Source organism: Dipodomys merriami, unplaced genomic scaffold, assembly GCF_024711535.1.
Source record: "Dipodomys merriami isolate MVZ:Mamm:240054 unplaced genomic scaffold, mDipMer1.0.p SCAF_45, whole genome shotgun sequence".
In the NCBI taxonomy this organism is placed as follows: Eukaryota; Metazoa; Chordata; class Mammalia; order Rodentia; family Heteromyidae; genus Dipodomys; species Dipodomys merriami.
In genome coordinates this window covers 7,798,162-7,816,024 of record NW_027206013.1, presented here as the reverse complement: position 1 = coordinate 7,816,024, position 17,863 = coordinate 7,798,162, and the positions used below count along the sequence as shown (strand labels likewise).

The window sequence follows — 17,863 nt, the reverse complement described above, 5'->3', positions numbered from 1 at the left end:
CATACTTGTAGTCCCAGCTAGTTAGAATGCTGAAATAGAAAGATCACTCAAACCCAGGAGTTCCAAACTAGCCGGCACAACATAATGGAAACTCCCTCTCCCCCTACTTTTAAACATAGACTCAAAGAAAAAAAAAGAAGAAGAAATTATAAGCCAGGCACCAGTGTTTCAGGCCTATAACCCTAGCTACTCAGGAGGCTGAGATTTGAGGATCAAGATTCAAAGCCAGTCCAGGCAAGAAAGACTGAGACACATCTCCTAGGAACCACCAGAAAACCAGCTCAAAGTGATGCTGGCCTTGAACAAAAGAGGTCAGGAAGCCAGGCTCTGGTGGCTCACACCTGTAATCCCAGCTACTCAGGAAGCTGAGACCTGAGGATTGCAATTCAAAGCCAGCCCAGGCAGGAAAGTCCGTGAATCTCTTATCTCCAATAAACCACTCAGAAAACTGGAAGTGGTGCTGTGGCTCAAGTGATAGAGCGCTAGCCTTGAGCTGAGAGAGCTGAGGGACAGTGCCTAGGCCCAGCGTTCAAGCCCCACGACTGACAAGACAATAAAAAAAAAGTGAAATCAAAAAATAAAACTTCTGAGACCACTAGGGCTATATTCCCAGGCCAATTCGCAAACAGTATACCTCATTCCTGGGACTGTTGTACCACATCCCTTCTTTATAAAACGCTGTGTGATGGCCAGAAAGGTCTCATGCCTCGTGTCAGCTTTCTTCTATGTACATAGAAGTCCTCCAGGCTGCTTCATGCACTGCTTGGGACAATGAACTAATTTTCTGCTTAAGATGTAAGATGCTAGCAAGGAAATTCTCTGTCAGACCAGGTGAATCAAAAGAACTGAAAGAACTCAGGGACAGCACCCGGGCCCTGAGATCAAACCCAACCACCTACCAAAAATAAATGCAGAGAGAACTTCATTTTGAGTAAAGCACATGGCCGTCTCATTCCCCCGGGACAGTGGTCGAGAATACGTAGAGCATGCTGAGATTGTGTGAAAAGCGCAAAGTGGTGTTTATTTTTCAGACATCTAACAGAGAATACCTAACCGTGTGCGTTCTTGTTAGCTTCCGCTCTTTAGCTTGGGCTATTTCTTGGGCACAGGCTCCTCATGGACACCAGCCACTTCCTGCCCGGCAGCGGGTCCCTCTGAGTGCCTTCAAGAACGGCAGCCTGACTGCACAGAGCTTCCCAGAGCTTTTGTTTAATGGCCTTGCCCAGCTCCAGGCTGTACCTCTTGGGAGTTCCTGAAGGGTTCCACAACATAGGCTCCACCACAGCTTGGTACAGCGCCTGGTAACCCTCGGTGGGGAGCCCGTGGATGGTTGGTGTGTCCTCCAACAACTGCCGTCTCTTTGGAGCTTTGGTAAGCAATGTTTGGCCCTTCCAGGCTGCCATCCCACTGTCCTGGGCTAGTGCTTGGGTGGTGGCCACATGTTCAGCATATCTGTCCTCAAAATCTTGGCACACTGTTCCTTTTTTCTCCTTTGAACTTTCTTTACTCTAGCCAGGAAGAAAGCAGAGAAGTCAAAGCTAAAACTTGAGAAGGGAGTGCAAAATAATTAATCTGAGATTTGTGTCTCAGAGTCTTGGTGACAGGCAACAAGCAACATTCGTCTATCATGTCCTAGTTTATGACTGAGTCTTTCTATGTACACTGTCGAGTGAGTTCAGAAAGCTTACAAGGTCAGTAGGAGACAGTGTGAAAAGCCTGGAACTTGGGATTGGCTTGCCCAAGGCCACACAGCTAGAAGGTTAATAACCACAGCTGTCCTCTGTTGAATGCCATGCAGGATCCTAATTATTGTGTGTCAAGCTCTGTTCAAAAGCCCTTTATGTGTATTGACTCATTTAATCTTCAAGAAGCTCTTTAAGGGAAGAGCCATTATCTCTCCATTTTTATGATATAATCAAGGCAAAGAAGTGAAACCCAAGATCATCCTCAATTATAGCCAGAGTTAAACCCGAACAGCTTCCACGGCGCACACCGCTCTTCTGTAGTCCACCATGGTGACCAGGCCTTTGTTTACCAAGTTCACAGCCAAAGCTATAACTTACTAGGGCTGGTTTCTACGTGTATGTGAGTATGTATTACCGTATCTCTCCCACCCCAATTTGGGGTTTGGTTGGGGGGAAGGAAGTGTTTGGTGCCAGTCCTATGGCTCAAACTCAGGGCCTGAGTGCTGTCCCTGAGCTTTTTTTTGTTTTTGTTTTTCAGTCCTGGGGTTTGAACTCAGGGCCTGGGCTCTACCTCTTGAGCCACAGCACCATTTCCAGCTTTTTCTGTTTATGTGCTTCATGCGTGCCATATTCCCAGCCCTCTCTGAGTTTTGTTTTGTTTTTTTGGGTCTGGTCATGGGCCTGAACTCTGGGCCTGGGCACTGTTCCTCAGCTCTTCAGCTCAAGGCTAGCGCTCTACCACTTGAGCCACAATGCCACTTCCAGATTTTTTTTTCTGCTTATGTGGTGCTGAGGAATCGGACCCGGGGCCTCATGCATGCAAGGCAAGCGCTCTACCACTGAGCCACCTTCCCAGCCCTCCCTGAACTTTTTTGCTCAAGGCTAGTGCTCTACCACTGGAGCCACAACTCTATTTCCAGCTTTTATTTTGGTGCCTAATTGGAGCTAAGAGTGTCACAGGACTTTTTTGCCTGGGCTGGCTTTGAACCTGGATCCTTAGATCTCATCATTCTGAGTAGCTAGGATTATAGGCATGAGCTACCAGCACTGGGCCCCAATCCTATTTTCAACGTTAGGATTTCCTTCTCTTGAAACGTAAGTCCCCTCTCCCCACCCATCCCATTTTCTCCACCTCTGACCCTTGTCTACCTCTCCTGTGAGCCTCCAGGGCCCAGGTGAACCCAGGGGCTGCCCGGCTGGCCGATTGCTCTTGGAATGGATGGAGTTTCTTATCCTGGCTCTCTGGGTGACGTTCATCATTGATTTATCCCTGGGCTTCAATCTCTTCGAGGATTTTGCTTCTCCAAATGTGGAAGGTACCGGGCAGCATCTACCCTTCAGTCGCCGTCTGAGCACAAGCTTAACCAGAGAAAATGAACTGGAAATTAGTGGATTCTTTACCACTTCCCAACAAGAGGTGCTGGGACCTGGTTCTGGGACCTTGATCTGCTTTGCACATGTTCTGGCTGTCCAGATGTTGGTGAGAGCTGGTGAGACCACATAGCAGTCCTGAAGCCTGGTGTTCAGTAAGATGGACCGTCGGAGTCCATAGGTGGGGATATTGGGGTCTCGTCTCACATAGACCAGGTGCTGGAATTATAAGTGGAAGGGAAAGGAATTTAAAACAAAACAAAACAAAACAAAAAAAACCCCACCAATTCTCAACTAGAAACTAGAAAGTCTACTTAGGAGACCTAATATGAACATCTTCAGGAGGCTGAGATCTGAGGATGACAGTTCAAAGCCAGCCTAGGCAGGCAAAGCTGAGAGAGTCTTATCTCCAATTAACCAGCAAAAAGGCAGAAGTGGAGTTGTGGCTCAAGTGGTAGAGTGCCAGCCTTGATGGAAAAGGCTAAGGAAGAGCTCAAGGACTGTAAGTTCAAGCCCTCGTACTACTGGTAAGAACTCTTAGGTTCCAGTGATATTCAAGCTCTCCAAACATGCCAGGGCAGGCAGGTAGGGGGTCACAGAGGAATTACCGGGATCAGAAGACGCTTTCTGTCTCTTGGGAAGAGGAAAGAGCCTATGATAGGAAAGGAATAGGGGGAAGGCCACTCAAGACTTCTGAAATCACAGCTCAACCGCACTGCCACACTGAAATGACAGCAGGTAAGGCCTGCCAAACCCTGAAAACACCTCTTAACCAGACTCTCATGAGCCAGGAAAAGCCACTAAGCAGGGAAATATACTCTAGGGCCCGTAAAAGGCCAAAGTTATACTTCCGAGGACTAGCCACAAACAAGAAAAACAATCTGCGTAGATGAGAATCCCATAGAGACCTGGCTTTCTAAGAAATGTCAACTATAAAAAATAACATAAAATCACCTTACCATATTTCAGTTGCCTTAAATTTTATTTTTAGCTAGCTTAGTAGGGGAAGAACTATAATATATATTTTTTTCTTTGTCTCTTTCTCTTTTTGTTTTGAGTATTTCTAATCACCTATCTCTCTCTGCCTCAGTCATGTATGGGCAAATAGTTTGTTTAGATTTTGGCTCCCAGGCAAGCGGTTTTGAGCCATTATCTCTAGCATTTGTGATGTCACTTTGGTTTGTGATGTGGGTGTGGGTAGGTATTACATCATCAGGTTTTATAGTTAAATTATATTGGAAAAAGTTCTATCTGGTTTGCTCATAGCCTCAAGAATTTTGAGTCCTCATTTATCCCCTTCGCCCCGCAAAACATGGCTTGGGTGAAGATCCCAATGTTCTTAAGAAGCATGCTTTGTATAAAACATCATCAATACACAGGCCAGATCTGTGGGGACAGGTAGCATGATGCACCTACACAGGCAAAAGGTTGCCTCCTCCACACACACATAAAGAAGGTACTGTTACATTTCAGAATAGCTGCCAAGGTTGGGGACCAGAAAGGAAAGAACACGTTCCTGCAGCCCTGGGCACCTCTCCTTGTGTGTCTCTCCCAGAGAGCCTACACTGTATCTGGAATGTGGTTTTATTTTACATCCCATGGCAAATGCAGTAATTAGAGCTGTGAGCAGTGTCAAGAGTTTGAACCGAGAACAAAGACGCCTCTTCCTGGGAACTCTTGGGCAATGCCGGCTCCTTATCAGGTGCTGGTCCTGTTGGTGGTTTTGATTTTTTTTTTTCATACACAAAATGCCAAAGGAGGAGTCCTCAAGAGGGGGAATGGGGGTGGGGGAAGGAGAGTGAAATGATGGAAAAACAGAGTCTGAGTCTGGCAGAGACTCCTGGAATCGCATGTGTTGCCTGTTTGAATTTTTGAGTATTATCCCTGGGATGAATCAAAGTCTGCAGGCAGCCGCACTGCAGGCTACACAGTGTTAGAAGAAGCAGCTCCCGGCCCACGGCATCTGGACCCACAGACATTTGGGAAGACAATGCCACCCATTCAGCCTCCAGGCCTGGCCTGGCCTTGCCTTGCCAGAGGTGGGTCAATGTTAGAGCAGAGTACTGGGAAAGGTTTGTCTTTGGGAAAGGTTCGTGAATGTCTAGAAACTGGACAGACAAGCATCCTTGTAAAGCTGGTGAACTGTAGGCTAGGTGCTGGTAGCTCACGCCTATAATCCTAACTACTCAGGAGGCTGAGATCTGAGGATCTCGATTCAAAGGCAGCTTGGGTAGGGAAGTCTGTGAGACTCTTATCTCCAAGGAACCATCAGAAAACAAAGTAGAGCTAAGGCTCAAAGTGGTAGAGCTCTAGCCTTGAGCAAAAAGAGCTCAGGGACAGTGCCCAGGCCCTGAGTTCAAGCCCCATGACTGACAAAAAAAAAAACTGGTGAGGGGCTGGGAATGTGGCCTAGTGGTAGAGTGCTTGCCCCTATCATGCATGAAGAAGCCCTGGGTTCAATTCCTCAATACCACATACACTGAAAAAGCCGGAAGTGGCACTATGGTTCAAGTGGTAGAGTGCTAGCCTTGAGCAAATGAAGCTCAGGGACAGTGCCCAGGCCCTGAGTGCAAGCCCCAGCACTAGTGAATGTGAGAGGAGGGACCTGATTCTTGTCCACTCGAAAACTCTGCCTAGCACCGACAGAAGCTAGATCCAGACATAAAAAGGCATAATCAGAGTAGCTCTTCTGCTTCTCACTGCTCCTTCCTACTTTCTGTTTTGTTTTGAGATAAGGTCCTGCTACTTAGTCTAGGCTAGCCTGGAACTCAGTGCTGGGATTACAGGTGTATACCACCTTCCTCGTCTTGAATTTGGTTTTTCCACACCTCCTCGTTCCTGCCATCATTTTTGCTTTCCTATTTCTGTAACCCAAAGACCAGGTGCCACAAATGTGACTCTGAGCAGTGCCTTAAATCTCCTCTGGCACATAGCTACTCACATGGACAGCACCTGTCACCTGTTCTTCAAATTGTACCCAGTTCTACCTTTTTTCCATTCAGGGTGCAAATCCCTTCAATTGGCTGTACCTCAAAGGAAGCCCTCGCCCTTTTTAGAACCAACTCTAAGCAACTTGGCTTGTGTTACTCTGTCAATACAAGTACTTACTGAATGCTTATGGATGGTCATGTACCATCCTAGTCACTTTCCAAGCTCCCCATGTCTTTTTATTGTTTCCAGTAGTAGGGGCTTGAACACGAGCTCTCAGACTCTTACTTAGCTTGTATTCTACTGAAGGCTGGCACTCAACCCCTTGAGCCACACTTCTACTTCCAACATTTTGCTGGTCCACTGGAGTTGAGTCTCTTAGAAGCTGGGCGCCAGTGACTCACACCTGTTATCCTAGCTACTCAGGAGGCTGAGATCTGAGGATCACAGTTCAAAGCCAGCCCGGGCAGAAAAGTACGTGAGACTCTGATCTCCAATAAACCACTAGAAAACCGGAAGTGGTGCTGTGGCTCAAGCGGAAGAGTGCCCACTTGAGAAGAGTGCAGGGGCAGCGGCCAGGCTCAAGAGTTCAAGCCCCACGACTGACAACAACAAGAACAAAAAGGCTCTTAGATTTGTCCACTCAAGTCAGGTTGGCTTCAAACCTGAGTGGTTCTGAGGTCTCAGCCTCCTGAAGAGCCAGGATTTACAGTTGTGAGTCAGCAATACCTGGCCAAGCATCAAGACCACACAGTCCCATGGGGGTGGGTACATTTGCTGCTCTTTCACAGATAAGGAAACTGAGGCATGCCTTGCCCCATATCTCATAACAAACGAAGGCTGGGCTCCACCAGCCAGATGGCCACAGCCAGGCTGTGATTGTCCCCTCCTCAGTCACCAGCGCTGGGACCAGTTCCCACCCTATCTCCCCCGGGGCTAGGACTGCATGGCAGACCCATCTCTCCCCAGACAAGGGATTCATATCTCTGAACCCCAATTTTCTTTTTTGGTGCCAGTACTGGGACTTGAAGTTGAGGCTTGGGAAGTATCTTTTAGCTTTTTTTTTTTTTTTGGTCAAGGTTGGTGCGCTACCACTTGAGCCACAGAGCCACTTATGGTTTTCTGGTGGTTAACTGGTAATGAGTCTTACCAGCTGGCCACCGGTGGCTCACACCTGTAATCCTAGCCACTCAGCAGGCTGAGATCTGAGGATCGTGATTCAAAGCCAGCCTAGGCAGGAAAAGTTATGAAACTCTTATCCCAATAAACCACCAGAAAACTGGAAGTGGTGCTGTGGCTCAAGTGGTAGAGCACTAGCCTTGAGCTGAAGAGCTGAGGGACAGCGCTCAGGCCCAGAGTTCAAGCCCCATGACCGACAAAAAAAAAAAAAAAAAAAAAAAGTCTTACAGATTTTCCTGACCCAGCTGGCTTTGAACTGCAATCCTCAGAACTGAGCCTCCTGAGTAGCTAGGATTACAGGCGTAAGCCACCAGCACCAACCTTAAACCTCAGTTACATAACAGCATCTACTTGAGCATCATTGTGAGAATGGAGCAGGATCATGCCCAGGGTATACCTGGCATGATTCTAGGTCGCAGTCAGCACCCACAAAAGAATGAGAAAAAAAAATATCACTGAGCTTTCTGCCTTTAGTCTACACTTAATTAAGAAACACATCTGGCCAGGCACCAGTGGCTCATGCCTGTAATCTTAACTACTCAAGAGGCTGAAATCTGAGGATTGCGGTTCAAAGCCAGCCCAAGCAAGAAAGGTTGTGAAACTCCACAATCAATTGCCAAAAAGCTGGATGTGGCCACACCTTCACAGGTAAGGAAACTGAGGCACGTGTTGCTTGTTGCTCCTCCCCTTTCCTCCTCTCCTCTCCTTCCCTCCTCTCCTCTCCTCTATTTTCTCTTGCTTCCTCTTTCCTTCCTTTCCCTTCCCTTCTCCCTTATTACCACCCCCCCTTCTCTCTGTGCTCCTCCCATCTTTCTGTTCTGGAGATTGAACTCAAGGCCCCATATGCTAGGCAAGGCCTCTACCACTAAGCTTCATGCGGGTCCTGTAAGTCATCTTCACTAAATATTTAGCCTCATGGAAGAGATATATAAGCCACTGCTCTTCTTACTTGGTTGTTGGAGTGTTCTGGAACATTCCATATTGCCTTAGATGGCAGTGGGGAACTGTGGCTATGAAGAGGAAGGTAGTTAGGCTCGAGGGAGGTAACTAAACATTTTATTATAGTTATAACACTGGGCTGGATAGATGACTTCTTTGGCCCAGGGTCCTGAAACCTCCATCTTTTGATGTCAACACGTGAAGCAAAATGTGAGGTTAAGGCAGTATGGCCTCCATTTGCCACGAGGAGGCTTGCTGTCCCATTTGATGTTTTTAAATTTCATTCTGCTGAGGGCAATCTAAATACCCTTTATTTTCCATCCATCATTAGGGGCTGTGTTTCCCGGCCCTCTCTGAGCCAGCGCTGCTATTTACACACACATCTGCCCTTCTTTCATGCTTAGCCAAGCCTTCCTCTTAGTATTTTTAGCTCCTATAATCTTTCTTCTTTCGTTCCTTTCTTCTCTTAGCTCCTATTCTTTTTTTGGAGGGTTGGCCAACCAAGAGGAACCTGAGTGGAGCACTGGTGGCTCACACCCATAATCCTAGCTACTCAGGAGGATGAGACCTGAGGATAATGGTTCAAAACCAGCCTGGGCAGAAAACCAGGAAACTGGAAGTGAAGCTGTGACTTAAAGTGGGAAACACTAGCCTTGTGCAAAACAAATTGCTCAGAGACAGATTTGGAGCCCATTTCGGTGAATTCTTATCCTCCCTCATGGAGGCTCCAGCTTCTAGTTCTAATGACTTTCTTGTTCATCCTTTCCTCAGATGTCTTTGACACCCAACCAGCAAACTTAAATGCCATGTGGGAACAGATCTGAGATTCCTGATGCCGAAGAAGAGCTAAACTCGAAGGTTTCTGAACTATGATGCACATTCACAGAACACATGGGCTGAATGGGCGTTGTCTTGAGTCTAGGATTTCACACGATGTTGTCCTGTCTTGTCCCATCGCTTGTCACCTGATCTTGGACACAGATGATGCCCATTTCCAACCCAAAAGTGCACACGACATCTTCACTCATTGTGTTCAAAAAACCACATTCTTTCTCTTCTACAAATATCCACAAACTACTGCTTCTTGTGAACTTCCTGTCATTCGATGCTTACTGAGCTAGAAATGTGGGAGACAGGATCAGTAACCATACTGTGCTGAGCCAACACTGAGTCTAAAGGAAAAACCAGGAGTGTAGCATATGTCTTTAAGATATTAGTAATGGAAGCTGGGCGCCAGTGGCTCACACCTGTTACTAGCTACTCAGGAGGCTAAGATCTGAGGATCTCAGTTCAAAGGCAGCCCAGGCAGGAAAGTCTGTGAGACTTTTATTTCCAATAAACCACTAGAAAACTGGAAATGGGGCTGTGGCTCAAGCAGTAGAGCACTTGCCTTGAGCTGAAGAGTGCAGGGACAGTGCCCAGGCCCAGAGTTCAAGCCCCATGACCAATCAAAAAAAAAAAAAGGTATTAGTAATGGCTGTCAGTATGGAAGCACATGCCTATAATCTCAGAATTCAGAAGGTGGAGATAATTGGAGTGTGGCTCAAGTGGGAGAGCGTCTACCGCGTAAACATAAGGCCCAGAGTTCAAACCTCAGTACCACCAAAAATAACAGCAAAATTGAGGATCATGAATTCAAGATCAGTGTGGGTCATATCAAGAGATCCTGTCATATAAATACGTAAAATAAAATGTTCACAATATGCTAGGGGTGTCACTCAGTGGCACTTAGCATATGTAAGGCTCTGGGTTTGATCCCTAACACCCCCCCACCCCACAATACTTATTGTGGGATTTTTTTTGCACTCACTTATATATTGCAGTTAAAGATTGATCATGAAATCTATTTATTAGACATAAAATATTTAACTTTTAATATTTAAATATGAATAAATATTTAAATATAAAAATATTTAACCAGTGGCTCACACCTGTAATCCTAGCTATTCAGAGGGCTGAGATCTGAGGATCACAGTTCAAAGCCAGCCCGGGCAGGAGTCTGTGAGACTCTTAATCTCTAACTACTCAAAAAAAGCTAGCTGGAAGTGGAGCTGTGGCTCAAGTGGTACAGTACTAGCCTTGAGCCAAAAGCTCAGGGACAGCGCCCAGGCCCTGAGTTCAAGCCCCTGAACTGGCACCAAAAAAAAAGAAAAAAGAATAAGCTGTTGAGTGAGATTTTTACTGTGTTTTTATTAAGTGCTCTTAAATTCTAACTGTGAGCTAATCTTTCCTCACCCTAATCCCAGCACTGGACAGTTTACTAAGCGCTTGTTGACAGAGTCCCTATAAATACGAGGAGATAAGTTAGCATGGTTCTTTTATTCTATTTGGTTGTCCTAGGGTTCTGAGCTCAGGGCCTTGTGCTTACTAGACAAGTACTCTTACCACTTGAACCACATCCTCTAACCCATTTTGCTTTAGTTCTATTTCCAACAGGGTCTCATATTTATGCCTGGACCCCAATCCTCCTATTTACACCTCTGAGCACCTGAGATGACAGGTGCACATCACCATACCCAGCAGGTCATGTGATGTCTCTGTGTACTGCAGGCTGGTGGTGGCTGCTGGGGCCAGGTCCCTAAGCACTACAAGACTTAGTAAGTCCTCAGAACAGGTGTGCCATCGTCCTCATCATGATCACACTCCCTTGGCCGGGGCTCCTGACGGCAGATGGAAAGCCGGCAAACAGACAGACAGCTATACGTTTGGGAAGGCTCAGGGACTGCAGTTTAATGGCTTCACTCTTTCCATGACATAAAGCTGCTGAACACAACAGGCATGTGAAGCATTGCCATGAATATCACAGGCGACCCCCTGCCAGCCGCCAGGACCACATAACTGAGCAAAAGACCTTGAGCCCTTAAGAGCCATGATCTAGCCACGCTCGGCTGTATTTTTAGCCTCTTGTGCACTGTTTCCATCACCTGTGCTGGGCTTTGGGCTGGAGGAAAGTCGGGGTGGGAAGGCTGGAGGATGTTTACTGTAGAAGCCAGAGCGGGCAGGGGCTTCCTCGGAACTTTCTGTTGTACACAGGGCCAATTTCATGGGTGTGCCACTCGGGTAGTGACACATGCTCCCAGTGTTTGGAAGGGCCTTACATCACTTTAATCATCTGCTGTCTGCTGGGTACCGGTGGCTCATGCCTGTCATCTTAGCTACTCAGGAGGCTGAGATCTGAGGACTGCGGTATGAAGCTAGCCTGAGCAGGGAAGGCCATGACACTCTAATCTCCAATTAAGAACCAAAAATCAGGGGCTGAGAAGGTGGCTCAGTGGTAGAACGCTTGCCTTGCATGCTCAAGGCCCTGGGTTCGAGTCCTCAGTACCACATAAGCAGAAAAAAAAAAGCCGGAAGTGGTGCTGTGGCTCAAGTGGTAGAGTGCTAGCCTTGAGCTGAAGAGCTGAGGGACAGTGCCCAGGCCCAGAGTTCAGGCCCCACAACCGGACCTCCCCCCCAAAAAAAATCAGGAAGTGGAACTGGGAACTAGCCTTGAGCAAAAAAATATATATATCTATAGATATAGATATAGATATATAAACTCTGGGGTAGCACTCAGGCTCTGAGTTCAAACCTCAGGATTCACACACACACACACACACACACACACACACACACACACACACACACACACTGTCATCATACCTATAGCCTTCCTCCACATGGTGGTTTTTATTTTTGTTACTTTGTTTTGGTTTTGGTTTTATGCTGGTCCTAAATGTTGAGCTTTTTTTTTTTTTTTCCCTTTTTCTCAAAGCCAGTTCACAGCTCTGCTTCCTGATTTTTTGGTGATTAATTGTACATAAGAGTCTAATGGACTTTCCAGACCAACCTAGCTTCTAACCATGATCCTTAGATCTCAGCCTCCTAAATAGCTCGGATTACAGGTGTGAGCCACAGGCATCCATGTGGCTTGCACTGATAATTTTTCTTTTCTTTTTTGGTACTGGGGATTGAACCCAGGATGTTGCACCTGCTACACAAGGGCTTTGCCACTTCGCTATGTACATCCCAGCCCTGCCTTGGTTATTACTATTATTTTTTATTTATTTTTTGTCAGTCGTAGGGCTTGAACTCTGGGCCTGGACGCTGCTCCTCAGCTCTTCAGCTCAAGGCTAGCGCTCTACCACTTGAGCCACAGTGCCACTTCCAGTTTTCTGGTGGTTTATTGGAGATAAGAGTCTCACAGACTTTCCTGCTGCGGCTAGCTTTGAACCATGATTCTCAGATCTCAGCTTCCTAAGTAGCTAAGATTACTGGCATGAGTCACCAGCATCTGGCTTTAATTTTTATTGTTATTATAAAGGTGATGTACTGAAAGGTTACAGTTAACTTAAGTCAGGAAAAGAGTATATTTCTTTTTGGACAAAGTCACCCTTCCCCTCTGCTCTCTCAGCATTTTAGTTCATTTTCAACATAGTGGATAATGAGTACCTAGTTTCTATATTTGTTCATCCTTTGTGCACTGTTTTGTTGTTGTTTTTAAATTTTTATTGCCTGTCTTGGGGCTTGAAGTCCTGCCCTGGGTGCTTTTCTTGAGCCTCTTTATGCTCAAGATGAAAAGCACTCTACCACTTGAGCCACAGTGCCACTTCTGGTTCTGAGTAGTTTATTGGAGATAAGAATCTCATGGACTTAACTGTCCCAGATGGCTTCAAACTGCAATCCTCAGATCTCAGCTCATGAGTAGCTATGATTACAGGCGTGAGCCACTGGATCCAACAGTGTGTACACTGGTTATTTTTAAGATAGGATCTCACCTAGACTGTGATTTGCCCATTTATGCTTCTAGTTGTAGGTACATTGACAGAAATACACTATTGAGCCCAACTTTTGGTTGAGAAAGGGGGGATCTCTCAAACATTTCCCCCAGGGGTTGGCCTCAATCATAGATCTGAATGATTTTAGCCTAGCTGATTGAGTAGCTAGGATTATAGAAATGAGCCACTGGTACCTGACTTTTCTTTCACCTCCCTTTCTTTCTGAGACAGAGTCTGGCTACATAGCCCAGGTTGGCCACAAGTTTCTTCCTGCCTCTGCCTCCTGAGTTTGGGAATTAAAAATGTATACCACTAGGCCCAATACCATCTTGAAATTTTAAATAAAGTTTAAATAAAAGACCCTCAGGGTTAGCTGGGCACCAGTGGCTCACGCCTGTAATCCTAGCTACTCAGGTGGCTGAGATCTGAGGATTGAGGGTTAAAGCCAGCCTGGGCAGGAAAGTTCATGAGACTCTTATCTCCAATTAACCACCAGAAAACTGGAAGTGGTGCTGTGGCTCAAGTGATAGAGCGCATGCCTTAAGCTGAAAAGCTCAGGGACATCGCTGAGGCCCAGAGTTCAAGCCCCCATGATTCCTTGGTACCACATAAACACAAAGAAAAAAAAATTTTTTTAAAGAACCCCCAAATCATTTCTCTCTGAGCCAGGCAAATCATGGCCCTGCTTGTGCCTACACTGAAGAGCCAAGTGAAAGAGAGGGACTGGGGCCAGCCCTACAGGGCACCATCCTACAGGGGCAGAGCAGCCTGAAGCTGTGATCCCCAGGCCTGGCTGCCCAGAGTTGGGCAAATGAATCTTGTTTAAAATATGGTGTGTACCTTCCTATTTTTCTCCTGTGAAACTGGGATAAGAAGTGGAATGAGCCCAGAGCCAGCGACTCAAGCCTATAACCCTAGCTGTTCAAGAGGCTGAGAACTGAGGATTGGGGTTCAAAGCCAGCCCAGTCAGAAAAGTCCAAGAGACCCTTCTCTCTAAATAAATTACCAAAAGAGCTGGAAATGGAGCTGTGGCTCAAGTGGTAAAGTGTTAGCCTTGAGCAAAAGCAACTTAGAGACAGAGCCCAGGCCCTGAGTTCAAGTACCAGGACCAACAAACAAGGAAAGAAAGAAAGAAAGAATCTAGCAAATCTTAGAAAACTGTGTCCTGCTTTGCTCAGCTCTTTTCCAGCTTCCCATTTATTGACTGATTTCTACAGTGCTGGTGCTCTCCCAGGGCCTCCTGCATGCTCAGGTGAATGCTCTACCACTGGGCTGCTATCTGTCAGCCTACAGAACGCCCATACTTAAAACAAGTCCACAAACCAGGCGCCAGTGGCTCACCCCCGTAATCCTAGCTACTCAGGAGGCTGAGATCTGAGGATCACAGTTCAAAGCCAGCCTGGGCAGGAAAGCCCGTGAGACTCTTATCTCCAATAATCTACTAGAAAACCGGAAGTGGTGCTGTGGCTTAAGTGGTAGGTAGAGCACTCTCTTTGAGCAGAAGAGCTGAGGGAAAGCGCTCGGGCCCAGAGTTCAAGCCCCATGACTGACAAAAAAAATAGCTTTACCACTTGAACCACATTTCCACTCCCACCATTTTGCTGGTTAGTCGTAGATAAGAATCTCCCAGGCTTTTCTGTTTGGGTTGATTTTGAACTGTGATCCTCAGATCTCAGCCTCTAGAGTAGTAGCCAACATTGTCTGTTTTTTTGTCTGCTGCAAGCACTCTACCACTGAGCCACCTTCTTTCTCTCTCTTTTTTTTTTCTTCTTCCTGTCTGTCTCAGTAATACTTTTAGGTGTCTGAAGATCACACACACACACACACACACACACCCCACTGTGAACGTGGAGACCATCCAAGAGGCAGCAGGAGGGCGGCGAAGGTGTGTCCCCAGGGGATGGAGCCCAGCTGGGTGACAGGGGTGCCCCTACCTTCCAACAAGAAGCCCAGAGGATTCAGCAAAAACAAACCACTGAACAAGACCCAACTTGCCGCCACGCGGGGACGCGTGGGTGGAGAGGGCCGGGGACCCGGAGGCCGGCGGAGGGGTGGGGGGGTGGCTGCGCCCTGGGGGCCCGGCCGGGGGCGGGAGCACTGCGGGGACGCGGGGTCCGAGGGGGCGCAGGGCGGGGGAGGGGGGGAGGTACCCCAGACAGGAGCGGGGAGCCCGCGGGGCGGGGAGCGCCCAGCGAGTCGGCACAGGCGGGTGGATGTTCCCGCCGCCGAGCCGGGTGCATGCCAGCACTTGCAAGCCCGGGACCAGGGACTTGAAAGCGCCCGGCGCGCCGCCCGGACCTGTCCCACCGCGCGTCACCGCGGGGTTCCAGGAGGGAGCCGTCGGAAAATCCGCTCCGCCTGGGGGTGGGGGGGGGAGGCCCGACGGGCCCGGGGGAGGCTGGGGGGCAAAGGGCCCGAGCCTGGCGGGGTCAGGGGTTACGGGCCAGCCGCCAGGGCCCGGAGCGCCGGCCTCTCCCCCCATTCCGGGACTCGCCCGGGGCGATCGCCTCCCCTCCCGTCCCCCCCCCCCTCCCGCGGCGGCTCCCGCCCGAGGCTCCGAGGCCGAGGCCGGCCCCGGCTGACCCAGGATGAGCGCTAGGACCAGGGGTCAGTATGCGGGGCTGGCCAGCAAAGAAACGCACACATTTTCCATGCGAGCCCGTTTCCGCGAGGACTCGGTGCCGGCAGCCGTCCCGGGGCGTCGCCGCGGTCGGCACCCCGTCCCTCCAGCCTGCCCGGGCTCCTCCAGGCGGGGACCCGCGGGGACACCAACCGGTTTTGTTAAACCACTAGCACCAGCGGTCTGCAAACTGCTGTTCGGTGGCGACCGCTGCGGTCGAGGCCGCGCGTGGGTCACGACCCGAGTGAGGGTGGAGCACGGGTCACGGGGCGAGCGGCCCGCGCGGGCGGGGCCCGAACCTCAGCGCGGGGGCTGCGAGGCCCGGCCCCGGCCTCGCCCGCCCCTCCCGGGAGCCGCAGCACGAGGCGTCCCGCGGGGCGCGTCCAGGTGAGGGAAGTGGGCGGGGCCTGGCTCGTGAATGGCAGGCGTGGGGCGGGACGCGCATGCGCCTTGGGCTCCGCTCGCTTCAGGCCTCTCGGAGAAGTCGGGCGGGCTCCCGGCGGCCTGGGCGGTGGCGGCGCCGGGGAGGGCGGGGCCGGGGCGGGGCGGCCGGGAGGCCGGGGCGGGGCTATGCTCGGCCCCGCGTCTCGCTCCCATGGCCGCCCCCGGCTCCCTGCGCTGCCCCCTCTCCCCCGGGCCGCGCCCCGGGGCCCCGCACTGACGGCCCATGGCGCCGCCCGCCGCCCGCCTCGCCTTGCTCTCCGCCGCCGCGCTCACACTGGCGGCCCGGCCCGCGCCCAGCCCCGGCCTCGGCCCCGGACCCGGTGAGTGTGCGACCCCCCCCTTCCTCCCCGGCGCCTGCCCACGGTGGGGCCCGCTCCGGGACCACCGCGGGACCTCCCGGGGCCGCCGCCCCAGACCTCGCCGCGACGCCCCGGCCCCGCCGGCGGGACCTAGCGCCCCTCGGCGACGCCCCCCAGCCGGGCTCCCTCGGCGCCCCGGTGCCTCCCCGCACCCTCTTCGTCCAGCCCCTCGGCGACGCCCCGCGGCGGGGACGCCCTGGGTCTCAGATCCTGGGACCCGCCACCCAGGCCCCTCAGCGACGCCCCCAGGCCCGGGCGCCCCCCCCCCCGGCGCCCCGGCCCCTCCTGAGACCCCATCCCCGAGGTCCCGCACGACTCCGGGCGCTCGCTGCACGCCACACTCCCCTCCTCGGACCCCCGGCGACCCCCGCCCCGGGCCAGCACCCCGTCTCCGACCCTCACCGAGATGCTCTCCCGGCCCCTTTCTCTGCTGTCCCGCCGACGCCGGGGTGCCCCGCGCAGGAGCGGGCGCGGAGGCGGCGCCCAGACCTTCCGCCCCGGTCCCCACTGCGCCCGCTTGGCCCGTCTGTGACTTGTGCCAGGCGAGCAGCGGAGTTGCCTCGTACCGGCAGGTCCGAGTCCTAGGACAACCCCCCCACCCCGGGTTTCCTATCCCGGACTCCCCTTCCTTCCCCCGGGGCCGCTTTGAAGTGCCCTAGGACTCAGGTGGTCCAGCAGCGCGGGAGTGGAAGAAAGGCTGGTGACTGGGAACTTGTACGAAGTTGAGGGTGTTCATCCTAAGTGTGCAGCGCCGACCCCTGAGGCCCGGGTAACCCCACACTTGTTAAACAGACGATCTGTTCCCGAGGCCAAGGCCAGGTCTTCCCCAGAGGGGACCCCGGCTCAGAATGGAAGCCGGGCTTTCTCCCCCAGCTTCCTCACACACCCTTTCTTGCTTGTAGGAGAATCCTTTCCAAGTTGAAGAGCGGGCGCGAGGGTGTTGCCTGGCCCGGTTACACGTTTCTCGGCAGGTTGTTTGGGTGTTGAGAATAGACATTTGCGAAAGCAAGGGAAGGGAAGGGAAGGGTTCATTCCAGGCTGCTGGAGTAGGAAAACTGGCCTCTGGGTTTTCCACCCGACCTTGCAGACTGGGATGTCGCAAAGACAGGATTTTGCAGCTGAAAGGAAACTGAAGAGTTGTTTTGCGACTTGCCAGCTTGGATTGGAGAAAAAAGTTGAGATTGTGTTATCATGTGTTGTGTGACTTTGGCCATGCCTGCAGCTCTTTGAGCTGTAATTTTTACAGCTGGGGCATGACGATGATGATGAGTTGCTAAATCCTCTTGCTAGGTGTTGTGAAGATTAAATGATACACTGTAGGTAGCCACCCACATATAGAAGACAGGCAATAAACATACTTTAATAAGAGTTTTTATACCTCGTTTACCTGGGAATGTCATGAGCTCCCTGCTTGATGAATGGCTCCTTGTAAAAGACAAAGCTGGGTTTTGGATTTGAGGGTCTCCCCAGGACACTAAGCCTGAGTTAGTGATTCTGGGTGATGATGGCTGCCTTCTCTGAGACTTGGATATTTTGATGGCTTCTACTGTTTGCAGTATGTGAGGAGTGAGGGAGGGACGT

The 17,863-nt window shown here is 50.6% G+C and overlaps 2 protein-coding genes across 3 annotated transcripts in view; one reads left to right on the top strand and one right to left on the bottom strand.

The window, feature by feature from the left end:
• Nucleotides 1-957: 957 nt before the first annotated feature.
• Nucleotides 958-16,148, bottom strand: CUNH22orf31 (chromosome unknown C22orf31 homolog). The gene is made up of 4 exons (XM_069994230.1): nt 15,945-16,148; nt 15,502-15,648; nt 2,835-3,275; nt 958-1,508 (listed from the first exon to the last, which is right to left on the bottom strand). The coding sequence occupies exons 1-4, from the start codon at nt 16,146-16,148 to the stop codon at nt 1,083-1,085; spliced, it is 1,218 nt and encodes a 405-aa protein (XP_069850331.1). The 3' UTR covers nt 958-1,082.
• Nucleotides 15,982-17,863, top strand: part of Kremen1 (kringle containing transmembrane protein 1) — a 66,621-nt gene continuing 64,739 nt past the window's right edge. Inside the window, exon 1 of one of the 2 annotated variants that reach the window (XM_069994601.1) lies at nt 15,982-16,243. In XM_069994601.1, coding sequence (XP_069850702.1) covers nt 16,147-16,243 — 97 coding nt within the window. In that variant the 5' untranslated portion in view covers nt 15,982-16,146. The remainder of the gene's footprint in view (nt 16,244-17,863) is intronic. The other variant, XM_069994602.1, reaches the window with a different exon arrangement.